The 17,060-nt window shown below is 42.9% G+C and overlaps 2 protein-coding genes across 2 annotated transcripts in view; one reads left to right on the top strand and one right to left on the bottom strand.

Moving 5' to 3' along the window:
* The window catches only part of LOC139915702 (diamine acetyltransferase 1-like), a 52,473-nt gene that overhangs the window by 20,752 nt on the left and 14,661 nt on the right, over positions 1-17,060 (bottom strand). The window lies entirely within an intron of this gene.
* apoob (apolipoprotein O, b) lies at positions 2,344-16,502 on the top strand. The gene is made up of 9 exons (XM_071904401.2): positions 2,344-2,380; positions 2,755-2,865; positions 3,443-3,565; positions 5,058-5,090; positions 6,298-6,352; positions 6,968-7,063; positions 10,000-10,091; positions 15,161-15,250; positions 15,433-16,502. Exons 1-9 carry the CDS (start codon positions 2,363-2,365, stop codon positions 15,475-15,477), a joined length of 663 nt encoding a protein of 220 aa, XP_071760502.2. The 5' UTR covers positions 2,344-2,362; the 3' UTR covers positions 15,478-16,502.

Below are 17,060 nucleotides of genomic sequence, written 5' to 3'. Positions count from 1 at the left end.
TGAGAACAGACTGTCTTTCTTTTGTTGGTCGGATTGCCAAGAAGTGGGATTTACAAAACCAGCTAGCCTACAGTGGAAAAGGTTGACAACTGTCAGGTGTTTTGGATTATCAATAAAGCAGAAATTGGTGCATTTAAAGGATAATACCGGTGTCATTTAGACTTGTAGCCCCCTACTGTCTACATCTAGTTTATATTTCAAATCATTTTGCATGCCGTATGCAATTTGATTTTTTAACATTTACTCGTTTTCCATAATTGTTATGGTGTCAAACCTAGCTTGAAATATACTGATGTCCCGGCTAACAAAGACGCCTTATATAAAAAGACATGGATTGACAGGAAGCAGAGCGGGACGTAACGCAGCGCCGATATAAGGACGAAACAGAAAGAATGAATGGCAGCTTCTTCTGCAGGGAGGAAAACGAGCGCTGATATCTGCAACTGTGCCGACTGTGTGCAGAAACCAGAGAGGAAACTAGAGCATTGGCACAAACTTTAAAGAAGCACCGGTATTTTCCTTTCATTCGTGGTTAGTTCTACCAATGATCTCACTTCTATGAATACACAAGCCCAAGTCCTGACCCGGCACTGCAGTGTTCATGCAGCAGCACATCAACATGGTTTTGTCTTTGGGGAAATCTTTGCTGGTTTGTGGCACTGTTAGAGAAATATTAAGTTTGTGTAACCTTCCATGTAAATGCCTCAGCAGTGAGAAGTCTTATATTTCTCAATGGAGTTACTTTTGTATCTTTATTTTGAAAGTGACCAAAAAATGTTTTGAATGTGAAAAAAGGTTTGAAAGCAGAAAAAAAAAATTTAAACGTGAAAATGGAGAAATAAATGTAGCCAAAGCTGTCGTCATACTAATGTAATCAAGAGTATGGCTCGCGTTTTTTGTTTTTTTTTCCATTGCAGTTTCAAATCCCATCAGAATCAACCTCCACAAATAAAGAAATGCATAACAGAGGAACCCTTGAAAGCAAAAAAGTCAATATTAGTGTTGGACGCAGTTAAAGGCAATTATTTTACACCTCTGTACATTTCCCGACGGGATCTTGAATCCCTTATTTGGGCAGAAAAATCCTATCACCCTTAAGATAATCTTGCGTAGCCGCACCTCCAGCTCAATCAACGGAGGTCTGGAGAAATTCTTGATATAAAACGTGGGACAACGAAACCTTGCTGAGCCAAAGGCAGCCCTGATTGGCTCTGAGTTTGAAATTGGATTCTCGCACAAACCCCCGGAAACAGCATTTCTGGTTTGTTTTTGTGAACAAGTTGCCATCATTAGCTTAGCTATATCGCTAACGATGGAAATTGCGCATATTAATTAGAATTTACTCTGTGAGGTAGCAACTCTGAGTGAATTAAAAAAGTGAGATAAAAATGGATGAATGTTTTGTGGGGGTAACAAAACTTATCGTTTTTGTAAAGTTTTGTTTCGTTAGCTAACTGTAGCAACTTCCTTGTTCCCACGACAGTAAACTGAGCACAGGTGCCAGGCTCTGCGCTAGCAAAAAAAATAAATCCAATTGTTAATTTACTTTCTAAAAAAGACAAAAAAAAAAGAGGAACAGAGAAATAAGAGACAGGAGAAGAATCCACAACTGTAAACGTTTATTTTTCACTTTCAAACTCTTTTGTGCTTTTGAGTTTTCCCAGATTCCAAACTCCCCCCCCCCTCCACTTTCAAAATAACGACACAAAACTAACTCCATACCTCACGAGCGGCCCTCCTGTGTGAACACACCGGTGCTGAAGCATTAGCAGCGGCAGGTCGGGTTGGGAAAGCGCTCTTTTAACTCCACGTGTCCTGTGTCTAAACGTGTCTACTTGTATCCTGCAGTCAGTATCATGAACATGGAAAATGCCAAACTCCAGTCTTCACTCTGCTCCTCCTCTCCTCTGCCGTTTGGAAACGTGTAACCAATACTACTGTCCTTCCTTTGAGGCACATCCTGTCATAGCGCAGCATCCTTTAGTCCACCAGTCTTCAGTCTCTCAGTAGGATAAAAGAATAGAATAATGAGGATAAAAACAAACATACCCTGTTACGACGACTGTATCTGAAAAAGGAAGTTAAAAGAAATCAGATTAACATAACTATAATCTGAGTAGTAACTCTTTGGAACGATTTGTAATTTCTTTCCAGGAATAAATGTTCATATTGTTCAACTTTCAACTGCGTACAGTTTTGTTTTGTTTGTGTGTGAGAAAGTGTGTGTGTGAGGCATATGTGTGAGGTAGAGAGAGGGCAGAGACAGCCCCTGAGCGTTTTTGACGTCAGGCACGATACGCATGCGTCACTGTTGATGTCCTCTGGCTTGCCGTAGAAAAGCGCACTGCATTGCTGGACGGATATGTCACACATGAAATTGGTAATAGTCCATTACTTTACCCTTCACCACTTTAAACCTATAATTCATTAACAAAAGAGTAGACAGCGTTATAAAGTATTGTTTGACACTGGAGAGAGACAACGATGTTGAGAACGATATGATTATTTTCATAGTGCTAGGTTAGCTAACAGCTAACGTTAGCAAGTTGCTAGCTACTCTCACAGGTCAAACATGCGTAGGCTCTGTTTCCGAGTCCGTTACTGTAGAGTACATTAAGTTGAAAGTCATATTATATTCCTGATAGAGTCTATAGTCTCTGAATCATTGTTTAATGGTAATTTATTAACATTGCAGCATCATTTAGCTTCAGCATCATCATCAACCGTTTGTTTATTCCGCCCCTCCGCCGCCAGGTGTCGCTGTCTGTCGCGGCTCCCGGGCTGCTGGGCCTGATGAGCGGCTCGGTGCTGGCTGCCAGCGAGGGGAAGAAGAAGAACACAGTGCCAGCTCTCAGCATTGACGAGGTACAGTACTGACATGGGCAGGGGGGGAGCGGGTGTTGTGCCAACATTTGTATCCCTAAAACTGTGTTTTCTGGCGGTGTGTGTCCTTGTTTTCAGTGTGTGTCCATCCTCTGTGTGGTGGTGTTGTTGTTTTGCACTTGTAGAACCAGTGGATGCTTGTGGTTTGAGATAATAAGAAACAGAAACAAGTGTGATCTCTATTCATTATGAGGAAACCAGGCAGGATACTTTCGTTAGGCAACTTTCATTCTTTGTAATACCACAAAATGTTTTTAAAATGTTTTATTGTTTGAAAAGCCATGAAAACTATCCACAAATATTGAAATTATGTTCTGTTCTTCGCTGGCATGAAACCAAGGCACATACCCCCAGGGAAACACTTTTGTTTTAAAGGGAAACGAATGTTGGCACAACACTGGGTTCTGGATGCCCCACCCTCACATTATCTATAGGGTTAGGCTGCAAAACATTTGTTACATAACGTGTGGTTTTGTCTGTGTGTGCGTGCCTGCGGGCACAGACGAGTGAACACTAGCATGCATCTTCGTGTTTGTGTGTGTGTGTGTGTGTGTTGCAGCTGCCATCTCTGTACAGCAGTCCAGAGGTGGAGGCTCAGTATGTGGAGCAGGAGGCGGGGCCAGTGGAGCAGGGCGTGGCCAGCCTGAGGAAATGGGCCGAGCCATACACCAACCAGTGTCAGGTACGCTCACACCTGACACCCTGTCACCACCTTCCAGTTAAACAATGGTCAACAAAGAACTGGAAATATAGCATATTTCGTTCTGGCTCTACTTTCAAGTCGTTTGTTTTGTTGGCAAATCAAAACAGGAAGACAAAAAATAAACAAACACAGACGTCCTGCAGCTTAACAAGCTAATTTCACAAACTTAGTCTGTCTGACTTCAAACTTGCAATAAAGGTGCATGTGTGTGTTTTCTCACTATTAAATCACAAAACTTTATTTCTTCACGTTGTTGAGAAGGTTAAAGGTCACCATTGTGTCATAACTCGGAAACTCGGGTAGCAAATTTTTCTCTGATTTTCCGACTTAGTCATCCGACTTAGTCATCCGACTTTGGACTGCGTTCATGGGAAATTTCCAATTTGGAAATTAATTTTTCCGATATATCCAATAGCGCGTGAATGCACAATTAGTCGTAGAGGAGAGGCGCTACTATACACTGAATGTTGTGAGCTACTTAGTCAGGAACTTTTAAGAAATCCACGTAGAAAATGTGAATGGCAGCATTCTAATAAAAGACTTCAACTCAGTTACCATCAGCTTTCGATGCTCTGATGAACTTCCTGGCCTTATGTATCCATCACAAAATATTATGCAATTGAGGTCAAGTCTTACCCTACTTTTAAAAGGAAAACATTGTGGAGTGACACTAGCCACATGTTTTTGATAGATTTTATGGGAAGTCAGTTTATAGCTGTTGGCAGAGCACCGAGCCATAAGTTCATCTGAAGAGGCATATGTTCCTCACAAGCTGCTGGCTCTCTCACCGCTCCACAACTCTCCCAATTTACCATTCCTGCTGTGCGATGTGATGTTGTCGGTCAGTTGTTATGATTCCCTGCATTTACTATAGCTGCAGTCAATATAATCGCATGAACTGAGCAGCAAAACAACGGCACCTCGCAGCCTTTCGTTCCAGCACGGTGCCAGAAACACACAAGGAACACGTTACGCAATAATTTCGATATGAGACACACCCAGCGCAATTACCTGGGGAATCGATGACAAGATGACGAGCGTGTTTCTGGATGTTTCTCACTGTCATGTTTGGGCTTGGCGGAGAAACTCGAATTAGGCGAGCGGGTAGGTAAATAAGTCGGACGCAAATCATTATTTTAATTAATAGTTTGCCGGTTATGTTCTTGAAGGAATGTATGTTTGCAGACAACCAGCCTAAACAACCTAAGGTCGCTCGCATAAAAACACAACGTATAAGCAAAGACACATGAAGCTGGAACCGCCGCTGTTTTGCTCTTCTGCTGCTCTTCTCCTCTTGGCAGCAGCCCCCCCTTTGCCTGCAGGATTTAACACCTTCTGTTTTTCATTATGTTTACAAGTACAGCAAGTACAGCCTTGAGTATTTTTAATACTGAACTCAGTCTGAGGAAACGTTAAGAGTCCCGTGTGATAGTAATGAGTGTTGTGTATTTTCCTGTCTTTTTTTTTGCAGCAAACGAGTCAATCTGCCCTGGAGAAAGTTGAGGTAAGAGACTGTCAGGCCTGTAAAGAGTGTTTTGGTTTCTTTTAGGTTTAGCGTGTTTCCAAAAATAGCCAGCTTTCCTTGAGTTTAAATGAATTGGTTAATTTTAACTTTAAAAACACTTTTGTCATCAATGAATTCGTGGAGGACATCATGATAAAGACACTTATTTACACTGTGATCCTTGTGATGTAAAGATGGTTAGGCAATATTCCTTCAACATTAGCAATAAAGTGACAGAAATTATACAGTCATAATCAAAACACATCAAACTACACCAGATAGCATTGTGTTGCAATCAGCGTAGTCAACACCTAGCATGACTACAATATTTTTCAAATGCCTTCAGCTAATCCCAAGCATTATGGGTAAGAAATACTGTTATAAAGCACTTAAATGCAAGTAGTCATATTGGTGGCTGCAGCTTAAACCCTATATAACATTTACAGTAGCTTACCTACTGTAAACATCAAAAGATGGTCGTTGGATAACGGCGCCGTTAAAGTAAGTTTTGGCTCGATGTGCTGTGACCACACGTGTCCAAAACCACGTCAAACCAGCTGTGCCAAACCTCTAGGCCTTCACATGCAAGTCACGCTCTCTCTGCTCTTTGCACCAATATGAAATGTTACAGGAGGACTGATACATATTCAGTGTTCAAAACTCCTGATAGGGAGTTGCATACTCTTCGGTACAATAATTATCTCCACCGCCTCAAGGCTTAAAATCCTTTTAAAATCCGCCTCCTCCCCTTCATGCCAACCTCTCCTTCATGACTGAGATGCAGTTAATAGGTGAAATCAATGAGGAATCAGAGCTTTCACCCTGGATTTCAACTGGTCAGTAATATTCTGTACACTTGGTGTATATTAACCAGTCGGCTTTTTATTATTCCATTAATTTAGAGTTAGTCAGTGTTGACTTGAGGCATCTGCTATCCCTGTTACATTTCAGGCATTTAGCTGACACTCCTATCCAGAGCGACTTGAGAGTAACACAAGAAAAGATGTAACACGCTATTCTTGTGACACTAGAAGGATCATATGCGATAGAGAAGTGCTAGGTAAAGAAACAGGAGCCAGGGAGAACAACAGGCACATTGTCAGAGCCAGTAAGAATAAGTTAGTAGCCTGGACAGAGGCTGATATCAGCTGAGTGTAACCTGTTCTTCTGTCCGTCTCTCTGTCCGCTGATGATCTTCGGCCCACAGGAAGCGTACCGGACCGTGGAGCCGACCATCAACACCTCCGTTACAAAAGTCACAGGTGAGAAAACACACTGACGGGGTTTGAGAAGCGGCTTGTGATCGGTTAGGCGCTGGTTTGAATCTCAGGACTTGGTGGGGAAAGAGAATAACCGTCTCTTGTGCCTCAACAACCAGAGCAAGGCTTTGACTCGTTCATCGTCTTCGCCTGCTTGTTCCTATTCAGGGTCACGAGGGGCTCGAGCCTATCCCAGCATGCATTGGGTGGAAGGCAGGTCACCAGTCCACCACAGGGCTAAGACTGAGTCATCTCACATTAGGGCTGCATGATGATGGCAGTAAAATTACAATCCCGATTCCTATGCTGAATATTGAGATTGCCATTATTAATCATGTTTATTTACAAAATTATGTTATTACACTTTTGCACTCGCTACGTTCTATGTATGGTTTCTCTGCTGCTTCTACGTCTTCACTTTTGAAATTATTCTGAACAACCAAGGTCTGGACAAAGGATGGAGTTTTGTAATTGAAACTGTGGGAATCCTGAATGTGATCTTTGCTTTTGCACGCCTGACTCCATCGCTGTGTCTGAACATGCCGACCTGACATGTTCACCTGCCGTCTCTCCTCTTCCTCTTCCTCCTCCTCCTCCTCCTCTTCCTCTGTGTTCCAGATGTGTACCGCTTCCTCAGCGACCCGCCCCCTGACCTTTACCCCAGCGTCGGGGTGGTGGGCTTCTCCGGCTTCCTGGGACTTTATCTGGCCAAAGGTAACACATGCATGCCTGCGTGTGTGTGTGCACACCAACACACACACACACACACACACACACACACACACTGACACACATTTCCCCAGCAGCAGGAGCTGATCAGGTCAGAGGTCACAGACAGGCCGATAAGAAGTGAGCACGCTGCAACACAGTGGCTCAGCTGAAAATCAAAGATAATTAAAGGAAAAATACACCTTCAGATCCTCTTCCACTGTTACATGTCATCCAGCTGTGATGTTCAGTGCGTTCCAGGAGTTATTTTGTGATGAAGTGTGTAATTTGCACTACCAGTCAAAGGTTTGGACACACCTGATTGAATGTACTATGTTTTTCATTCTCTTAAAGCCATTTTGATCTAAAGGCTTCTGCTTAAATGCTTGAAATGTGTTTCTTAGACAAATATAAATAGTGAAGTTGATCCTATGTATGAATTTCTTTCCAAAGCCATTGCCTTTCCATCAAGGCAAAGGGCGGCTACTTTAAAGAATCTAAAATATAAGATAGTTTTGATTTGTTTAACACTTTGTTGGTCACTGCATAATTCCATTTGTGTTATTTCATAGTTTTGATGTCTTTACTGTTATTGTAAAATGTGGAAAATAGTATAAAATTAAGAAAAAATTGTCCAAACTTTTGACTGGTAGTAGTGGTAGGATGTATTTTGTTGAACCCAAAAAAGCCAAATCAAATGAATCAACAGATGAACCGACTCCAAATCATTCAAAATAAGGCAATAAAACAATATAAAGCATTCAGACTTCCAGCCTACATCAACACACTGTACATCCACCGCCTGTCATCTATCTGGACTCAAAGACAAGCTGTAATCTCCCAGAAGCCATCACTGAGACGAACCGTACAGGAAACAGGAAGTGGGCCACACAAACGCCGCCGCCCACCGTCTGGCACGCGACCGCCCAACCTTACTTCCTGAACACACACACACACACACACACACTCTTATTAAGGCAAATGTATGGTTTCTGCAGTGTGTCCGGTGTTCGCGGTGCGGAGGGTTGCTCCTCTCAAAAAATGAAACTCTACGGAGGCCTCCGCAAACGCCGCAGTCAGTTCAGAGGCTGTGATTGGTTAATGGTTGCTATGTTAGTTGGTTACCAGGGAAGTAGTCTATTTGAGCAAACTGACAGCTGACAACCGGCAAAAATGGACAATCAGAGGAGATTCTGCGCTCTCCACGAACACCGCGCTGTTACCGCATTTACCATGAAATGCTGTGGCTCTGCGGAGAGAACGGTCTTGCCGCGAACACCGGGCACACCGCAGAAACCATACATTTGCCTTTACTCAATTTATTACTACTAGTTATTTTACTATTATTATTATTAAAAAGAGGAAGAAAAACTATAGGAAGGAAGAAACTATAAAAGAAAAAGAACAAAAGATGCCGCGCTATATTCGTTACACGGTCCCAGGTCCGTGTCCTCCTCTCCCTTTCAGCCCTACACTTTTTTTTATCTATTTATTTATTATGTTTTTAAACTGGGATCAGCTACAGACTGGAAACAGTTTGATCCCAGCATGCATTGCAGCCTCCTCTCACACATTCTCCTCCAATCAAGACAGCGATGGATAGAAAAGATCTGATGCTCTTTTCTATCAACCTGTCCTGTGGCTGCAGTGCATGCTGGTCTCTCTCCTGCTCCTGTGGGTGGAGAAACTGGTCTCTCTCCTCTTCTACGATGGATTTCTCCCTGTATGATTGTTGAACGTCTCTCGGTGCAAAATGGCGGCTCTAGAAAGAAGCCCTCGCTCTTTGATTCTGAGGGACTGACACCAAAACCTGACGTTTACCGCTGATGTTTTACATCCTGAAACATTTTCTCATATCAAACTATATTGTATCTGCTGGAAACATCTGGAGGTGACGTCACCTCGTCTACGATTGGCCAGTTATCTACGAGAATAAGTAAAAATACAACAAACAAAACATTAAGCTAAAAGAGCGCTGCACATAATCAGCCAGTAAAAACTGTTAGAGATAAAAAAGAGTTGCTTTGGAGACAGTGAGTGTAATCTTCCTTCCTCACTCTCGGTCTGTCTTCAAGTTGATCAAGCATAAAGCAATATAGTTAGGTTGAGATGAAGGAAGTGAGGTTTGGGGTGAGAGGTCACAGGTCTTAGCAGGTCAGGTGAGCAGCTGTTATCGCTTTGAATTCTTGTGGCTCTGGGAATGAAACTCTTTCTGTCTCTCTCCCTCTCTCTCTCTCTGTCTCTCTCTCTCTCTGTCTCTCTCTCTCTGTCTCACTCTCTGTCTCTCTCTCTCTGTCTCTCTCTGTCTCTCTCTGTCTCTCTCTCTCTGTCTCTCTCTGTCTCACTCTCTGTCTCTCTCTCTCTGTCTCACTCTCTCTGTCTCTCTCTCTCTGTCTCTCTCTCTGTCTCACTCTCTCTGTCTCTGTCTCACTCTCTCTCTCTCTGCCCCCCCCTCTGTCTCACTCTCTTTCTCTCTCTCTGCCCCCCCTCTCTGTCTCACTCTTTCTCTCTCTCTCTCTGTCTTTCTCTCCCCTCTCTCTCTTCTCTCCTCTCTCTGTCTCTCTCTCTCTGTCTCACTCTCTCTGTCTCTCTCTCTCTCTGTCTCACTCTCTCTGTCTCTCTCTCTCTCTGTCTCACTCTCTCTGTCTCACTCTCTCTCTGCCCCCCCCCTCTCTGTCTCACTCTCTCTGTCTCTCTCTGTCTCACTCTCTCTCTGTCTCACTCTCTCTGTCTCTGTCTCACTCTCTCTGTCTCACTCTCTCTCTCTGCCCCCCCCCTCTCTCTGTCCCACTCTCTTTCTGTCTCTCTCTCTCTTCTCTCCTCTCTCTCTCTCTCTCTGTCTGTCTCTCTCTCTGTCCCCCCCCCCCCCCCCCCCGTCTCACTCTCTTTCTCTCCCCTCTCTCTCCTCTCTCTCTCTCCCTCTCTTCCCCTCTCTCTCTCAGGCTCCAGGGTGAGGAGGCTGGTGTTTCCAGTTGGCCTCATGGCTCTGAGTGCCTCCATGTTTTACCCTCAACAGGCTGCGTCCTTATTCAAGGTATATTTTTATCATCTAATGTTTCATGTACTGTATATTACCACCATATTACCATATTTTTTTATTCTCATGTGTGTATACTAAGGTTCTACCGATACACATTTTTACAGATACCGATAATTTGGGATTGAAGCTGCCGATAGCCAATATTTTGTGCTGATATTCAGTATATTTAAATTTGGCCATTTTCAATGCTAAAAAAATGAAATGATTCAGTGTGAAAAAGCCTGTAAGACGGCATTCACTCTAAAACTGAGACACTAAAACTCTCCATAGTCTGGTGGATCAATCATGAAGAGTCACCTGCCACACTGGCAGGTAATTTATTGAGACAATTACAGTTTGAATTCCTCAATTATTTCCAGTCTTTGATCTGCCTGTTCTCAAGCTTTGTCCCTGCTGGCCACCGTACACTTTGTAAAACAGTCGATAGTAATGTGAAGTATGTGTGAGGTGTAGTAAATGGGTTAAAACATGCAAAAACACTGGTATGTTCCTTTAAGGCAGTGATTCTCAACCTTTTTCATATCCAGGACCTCTAATTTAGTCCACATTAGCGCCACAGACCCCCATTTGATGAGATTTTGTCTCTCCGACCCAAATCTGAGAATATTTTTATTGTTAGATATTATATTGTCCAGAATCCCATGACTATCTGTATTGTAGGCAGAGAGATAACAGAGAAACTATGATCAAAACAGTCATTCTGCTACATTCACTAATTGTGTTAACTTCTTGTAAACGAAATAATACTGAAGTTTAACGATTCATCAGTTTGCTGGGGACCCCCTGGAACCCTCTCAAGGACCCCTGGTGGTCCCCGGACCCCACGTTGAGAACCACTGCTTTAAGGCAGGGTGAGGCAGGTTTCACTGCAGGTTTTACAGACTGACTCCCCAAATCCTACCCTCCATTATATCAACAGTGGGAAATATTCACTGGCCAGTATACAATTCGTTAAAGAACAGTAAAGAAAGACTGGAGGGAGAGGGAGAGGGAAGGATTCAAACCCAGGACGTTGGGTTCAGTGTTAGGTGAAGGTTACTTTTGAATCTAGTGACTTTACTCGTAAGTTACTCGTTCTCGCAAAAAAATAAATTAAAGTTCTCCCCCCAACACTGGTGGTATTTACATGATGGTGAGCCAGCAGGACTCTGACCCCGTATAACCCCATACGGTTTGTATTGAAAGGCCAATATCGGCTCGATATATCGGTCCAGCCCAAATGTGTCTCTTCAGACAGAACAGCAGTGTTGTTATTTGTTGTATGAAAGCCACAGCAGCCACTAGCGTGCTCCTGACTGATTATGGATATTTTATTGATGCCAACGATAATCACAGTAAAGAACGGCATGCTGGGTATTATTGCTATATGATGCCAACTCTTGTGGGAACCAGGGAGCCAGTTAGCACTCTTTCTCCTTCTTTCTCTTTCTCCTGTTTTTTATTCTTTGGAACAGCATGTTTCCATAAAACATAAAAGAGCTGTCACATGTTTGTAAAGCAAAACAATTTGACTAAATTACTCGCTGCTATTCATGTGCAACTTTTAGATTACGGCTCTTTTTTGTGTTTTTGATGAGCATGACAATTAATCATAATTAACTATTAATCATATTATCAAATGATAATATGCTGATATTTTGCAAGTTTTCAAATGCTGACCTCTGCTCCATATGGAGTCCAGTGAGTGAGAAGTGAAAAACGGAACTAAAAAAAGATCTGAGCATGAAATCTGAGCATGTTTGTGACTCATGTGATGTGTAAGTGTTGGATTATGGCCCGGATATTATCATCTTTTTTGTTGTAGATGCTCGCTCCACTTCCCCGCTCCACTGAATCTATAATGAGCACCAAAGACTTTCTGTATTAGCTGAAGATTGTACTCAGTTAGTACTGACATGATAGCAACATTTGATTCACCAATTATTATTATTTGATGAGAAAATAATTAGGCTAATTGTTAATTATGATTAATTGTCATGCATCAAATACCCAAAGGTAAACAGGTAGCACGCACAAATCTTCAGGACGAAGTTGACTAATGTCAATTTCACCAATTTATTTTGGCCATGTCAACACACATGCTAACGTTTTGGCTTAATGGCCTTCATCAAAGCAATTAATTAATTGTCATGCTCATCAAAAAAACGAGTCATAACCTAAAATTTGCACATGAATTGAAAGTCACAAAACAGCGAAGATAACCAGATGAAGAACAGGCTGCAGCTTTTATTCAACAAACATGTGACAGCTCTTTATGTTTTATGAAAAAATAGTGTTCCAATTATTTTAGCCTGTGAGTGTATGTGTTTTACTTTGTAGAAACCTTTCCAGACAGATGCATTAGTTATTGTTGTATAAAAGGCCTGTGTGTGTGTGTGTGTGTGTGTGTGTGTGTGTGTGTGTGTGTGTTTGATCTGCCAGTCGTTTCCTCGTAGGAAAGGGTTGTGCTTCCCTGTAGGAAGGGCCGGCTGTGAAGTGTCACTCTGCCTTCTCACCGCTCACATCCCCTCAGACACAATGAGTTTCGTGTGATTGATGTGCTGTGACGAGGATTAAATGGAATAATATCCTGTCATTTTTAGTTCTGTATTTCCATGAATGTCTGAGTCATTTTGGATATTCAGACAGTAACTGGACACACAGACACACAGACACACGCTTCAGCCTCCACACATGCAAACATCAAACAGATTGGGGGGGGCAAAGATATGAAAACACATGAAGAAGAAGGTTGTCAAAGTGATGAATGAGCAGGAGACGTTTGATCTGATCTGTTGGTCGCATATCATGTGATTTCTATGAAGCTGGTGGGCAGTTAATGTGTCAGACAATTACAGTTACAATTTCCCATTTGGCAGACGCTTTTATCCAAAGCGACGTACTGTACACATGAGATTTCAATACAACACAAGCAATGATCTAGGCGGCAGATAAAGTTTTTTTTGTTTTTTTGTTTGGATTACACAGTCCATCATGTGAGAAGGTGTTCACTAAAGAGCTTCTTAAAGATTGAGAGGGACTCTGCGGATCGAATGGAGTTTGGTAACTCGTTCCACCACCGAGGAACCACAGAAGAAGAGTCTGGCTAGAGACTTGGGGCCTTGTTGTGGCGGCAGCACCAGGCAGAGCGTAGCGAGCGGGAGGGAGCGTAGACCTGAATGAGGGAGTTCAGGTCGGTCGGAGCCGTTTTGGTTGCTGCTTTGTAGGCGAGCATCAAGGACTTGAACTTGATGCGGGCAGCAACTGGGAGCGAGTGGAGGGATGTGAACAGCGGAGTGACGTGTGCTTTTTTGGGCCGGTTGAAGACCAGACGCACCGCCGCGTTCTGGATCATCTGCAGAGGTTTGAGCGTACGTGCCGGGAGCCCTGCCAGTAAAGAGTTGCAGTAGTCGAGGCGTGATATTACAAGAGCCGGTACTAGGAGTTGTGCTGCATGCTCAGACAGGCTGGGTCTGATCTTCCTGATGTTGTACAGGGCAAATCGACATGACCGAGCAACAGAAGCCACATGCTCCTTAAAGGTTAGTTGGTCATCAATCATGACACCCAAGTTTCTGGCAGACTTTACAGGAATGAGCTGAGCTGATTCGAGCTGGATACTGATCTGTTGTTGTACAGAGGGACTGGCTGGGATGACAAGGAGCTCAGTCTTTGTTAAGCTGAAGGTGGCGTTCCTTCATCCATGCTGAGATATCGGCGAGGCATGTGTTTCTCCACATTAAAGGGTAACTTAGGTATTTTTCAACCTGGACCCTATTTTCCCATCTTTTTGTGTTTAAGTGACTAAAGGGGACAACAATTTTTGAAATTGGTCCAGTATTGAGCGAGATCGCTTCAGCCGGCAGCCGCGAAACGAGCTGCAATGTAATCCGACGGGGCAAATCACACCGTCAATGTACGTCCACTAAAAGTTCTTGTTTTTGCCACTGACAGGCTCAGATTGTTATTGTAAGTGTCTGACAACATTATGGAAAGGACCCTACAGAGAAATGAAACTTGATCCGCTTGATCCGGTCTGTGTGTAACCAAGTCTCGCGAGAGTTGAGTTGTTGCAGGAAGTCAACTGTGGAAACGTGAGTGAGAGTTGGAGAGAGGAGTGCCGGGAGGACGTTTCATTTCTCATTTCCCTTTAGTCACTTAGACACAAAAAGATGGGAAAATAGGGTCCAGGTTGAAAAATACCGAAGTTACCCTTTAAGACTACATTTCCCATAAACCCCATTGCTTTCTGTTACTTCTTCGGTCAAAACGTTTCTCTTTGTCTTTCCTGAGGAGGATCAACATGTTGGAAGTGATTTCTCCATCTTCCTTTCCCTCCTTCCACCATCTGCTGCCAGAAACTCTTTCAGCTTTAGCTCCGTTTGCTCTGGAAGAACAGAACCTCTTCCTGTTTTGTGCCGTAAAGCGATCCAGCAGATTTCCCTCCAGATCCACCAGGTGGAGAAACTATGGAGGATGCAGAGTAGAGGCTGAGAGAGGCTGACTAGCCCCAAAGGGACACTACATGTCTGTGCCATTACTAGCGTCCCAACGTTCGTTCTTCAAAACACCATTATTGAGAACTTCATTTAGCGTCACCTTCCTGCTCCTTGGTGGCTCAAACTTACATTACATTACACTTACTTACATGTCCTTGGCCTTAATATCATGTCAACACCACCATAAAAGTTCTTCTTAAGAAAAAAAAGTCACTTCTTAACCCACAAAGTATTGTGCGCACCCCTTGTTTCTCACAGGTATATTGCCGAGGGACCTTTACTCTGAAGGGTCGGCCTCATCAGCGTGGAGCATTAGCTGCAGCTCCCAGCTCCCAAAAGCTGTGTTTTGTGAAAACAGAAGACTTTATTGGAACTTTTATTGTGGCGTTGCCGGCGGTCTGATGTAAATGTAAAATGTAAAACACACCTACACCTGCGTCTAAATCAAAGCCTTGTTTCTGATCAGCGAACTGACAAGAGTGTTTTTCCATTAGGGGATCGTGTCTCATGTGTGTGTGTGTGTGTGCGTGTGTGTGTGTGTGTTGCGGTTGGCTAATGACGTCACGTGTGGTGTGTTTTCACCAGGTGAGCAGGGACTCGGTGTACAGCCGGGTTCAGCAGGGCCGCGTCGCCGTGGAGACACTCTGGAAAGAGCCGCCGTTTGGCAAAAAGAAGGTTAGTCTTCAGTCAGTGAACCTGCGGACGGGCTGAAATATTTCCTCAAGGCCAAACTGGTTAGGAAAGATTTATCATTTGTCCCTGTTGAGCTCACTGTGAGGATGTTGATAAAAAAGTGTTTGGTAGAGAATATTTAACTAACTAACTCTGCGTTTCATGTCTTGTCTTTTTCTTGGAAGACTGAGAAGAAAGAGCAGGTGGAGAACAACGACACAGCCAGCTGAGACAGCAAGAAGACACACACACACACACACACACACACACACACACCTACACCTGTGTTACTCTTGTATCTGAACTATATGCATATCTCACACACACAGCTATGCCGTCTCCCAGAGCCATAGATGCAGATATGCAACCTTGGTATGAGAAATGAAATGATACGATGGTGAATTGGTGCCAAATGCCTGCAGGTGGATGTTTTCATTACCGCAGCCTGGGAGCCGCAGTGTGTTGAATGTGCACATTGTTCACGAAGCCGCTCCGCCTCCACCTGAGGCCGACCTGTAACACAACCCGTCCCCCTTCACATCCAGGACCAACCCGCCGTTCGGCCACAGCGTCGTGTCTTACAGCTTTAACCCTCCGAGCTGCTGGCAAGCTGCAGGAAAGCGTTATCTGTAGTAACTGTAGGTTTCCCGCTCACTTCTTTCACTCACGTAGGCCGACTGGTTTATTTGTTAAGGCTGCACTAGGCGACTTCACACGTCAGCGGTTAGAGGTGAGAGACTTCAAAACCCCAGAAATCCTGTGCAGTGATGTCAGTAGTTTTGCTGTGTCACAGTGAGAAGTGAGAAATCGTTCACTTTGTGATTTAGACTGAAAAGATAAGTGTGTTTTTACATAAAACTCTTGCCTAGTGCAGCTTTAACCTTTTTAATTCTTCTTAACAAGCCAGAACGTTTGGTGTGAATGATGTTTTTAGTTTTTGTTTCAGACATATTGATGTATTTATTTCCCCAGATGTTCTCTTAATTTAAATTCAGGTTTCAGGATACAACACATGTATGACTATGCTACAGTAAGGGACAAATGTTGTGTGTGTTCTCGCTCGACTGACTTGACTATGAACTGTGTGATAATGTGTTGATTGTCCGTGTCCAACAATGCACTGTATATATATGAAGAGGTTTTGTCCCAATATAATGTAATCAAACCTGCGTCTCGTTGTCTTTGTTCAGCCGGTTCACATTAACATTTTAAACGGCTCAGTGACGCCACTGAGGTTGAAGTGACATCATGTTTAAGTTTTATAATAATAATGAGGAGCTGTAATGCAGGAGGAGGGAGGGCTGGACTACTGGCTCCAGGTCAGGAATGTGGAAAAAATCATATTTCTAACACACAACTTCTTATACAATTCATTTTTATTTTGGTGTTACAGTGTTTACTTTCCACACATCAGTACAGTTCACTAACAAAATTCAGAGAGAAACAACAAGACGAAAGAAATAAAACGCAAAGAAAATTGCAACTTATACATGCATATAACAACTTCCTCTACACACAAAAAATAACTTTTTTTCTCCGTAACTATCACTTTCTTAACGAACTTCTTAACTATCATGTTTTTAATTGTAGTGAGAAATGCAGTTTGAGAAATCTGTAGCTTCCGGGCTTCTAATAAGTAAAAGCCTTTTTTTAATATACAGTATATATACTTTATTTTTATTATTTTAACAGGGATATAAACAGATGTTGGTAATGTGGGAAAAAAATAAAAATAAAAAGGGGAGTAGGTTGTTAGGAATTAGGTAAAACAGCCTTAAAAAATAAACTAAAACTCATCGTTTGGTGACAAATT

Source organism: Centroberyx gerrardi, chromosome 22, assembly GCF_048128805.1.
Source record: "Centroberyx gerrardi isolate f3 chromosome 22, fCenGer3.hap1.cur.20231027, whole genome shotgun sequence".
Taxonomy (NCBI): Eukaryota; Metazoa; Chordata; class Actinopteri; order Beryciformes; family Berycidae; genus Centroberyx; species Centroberyx gerrardi.
The sequence above is the reverse complement of the archived record's forward strand: the minus strand, read 5'-3'. Positions and strand labels throughout refer to the sequence as shown.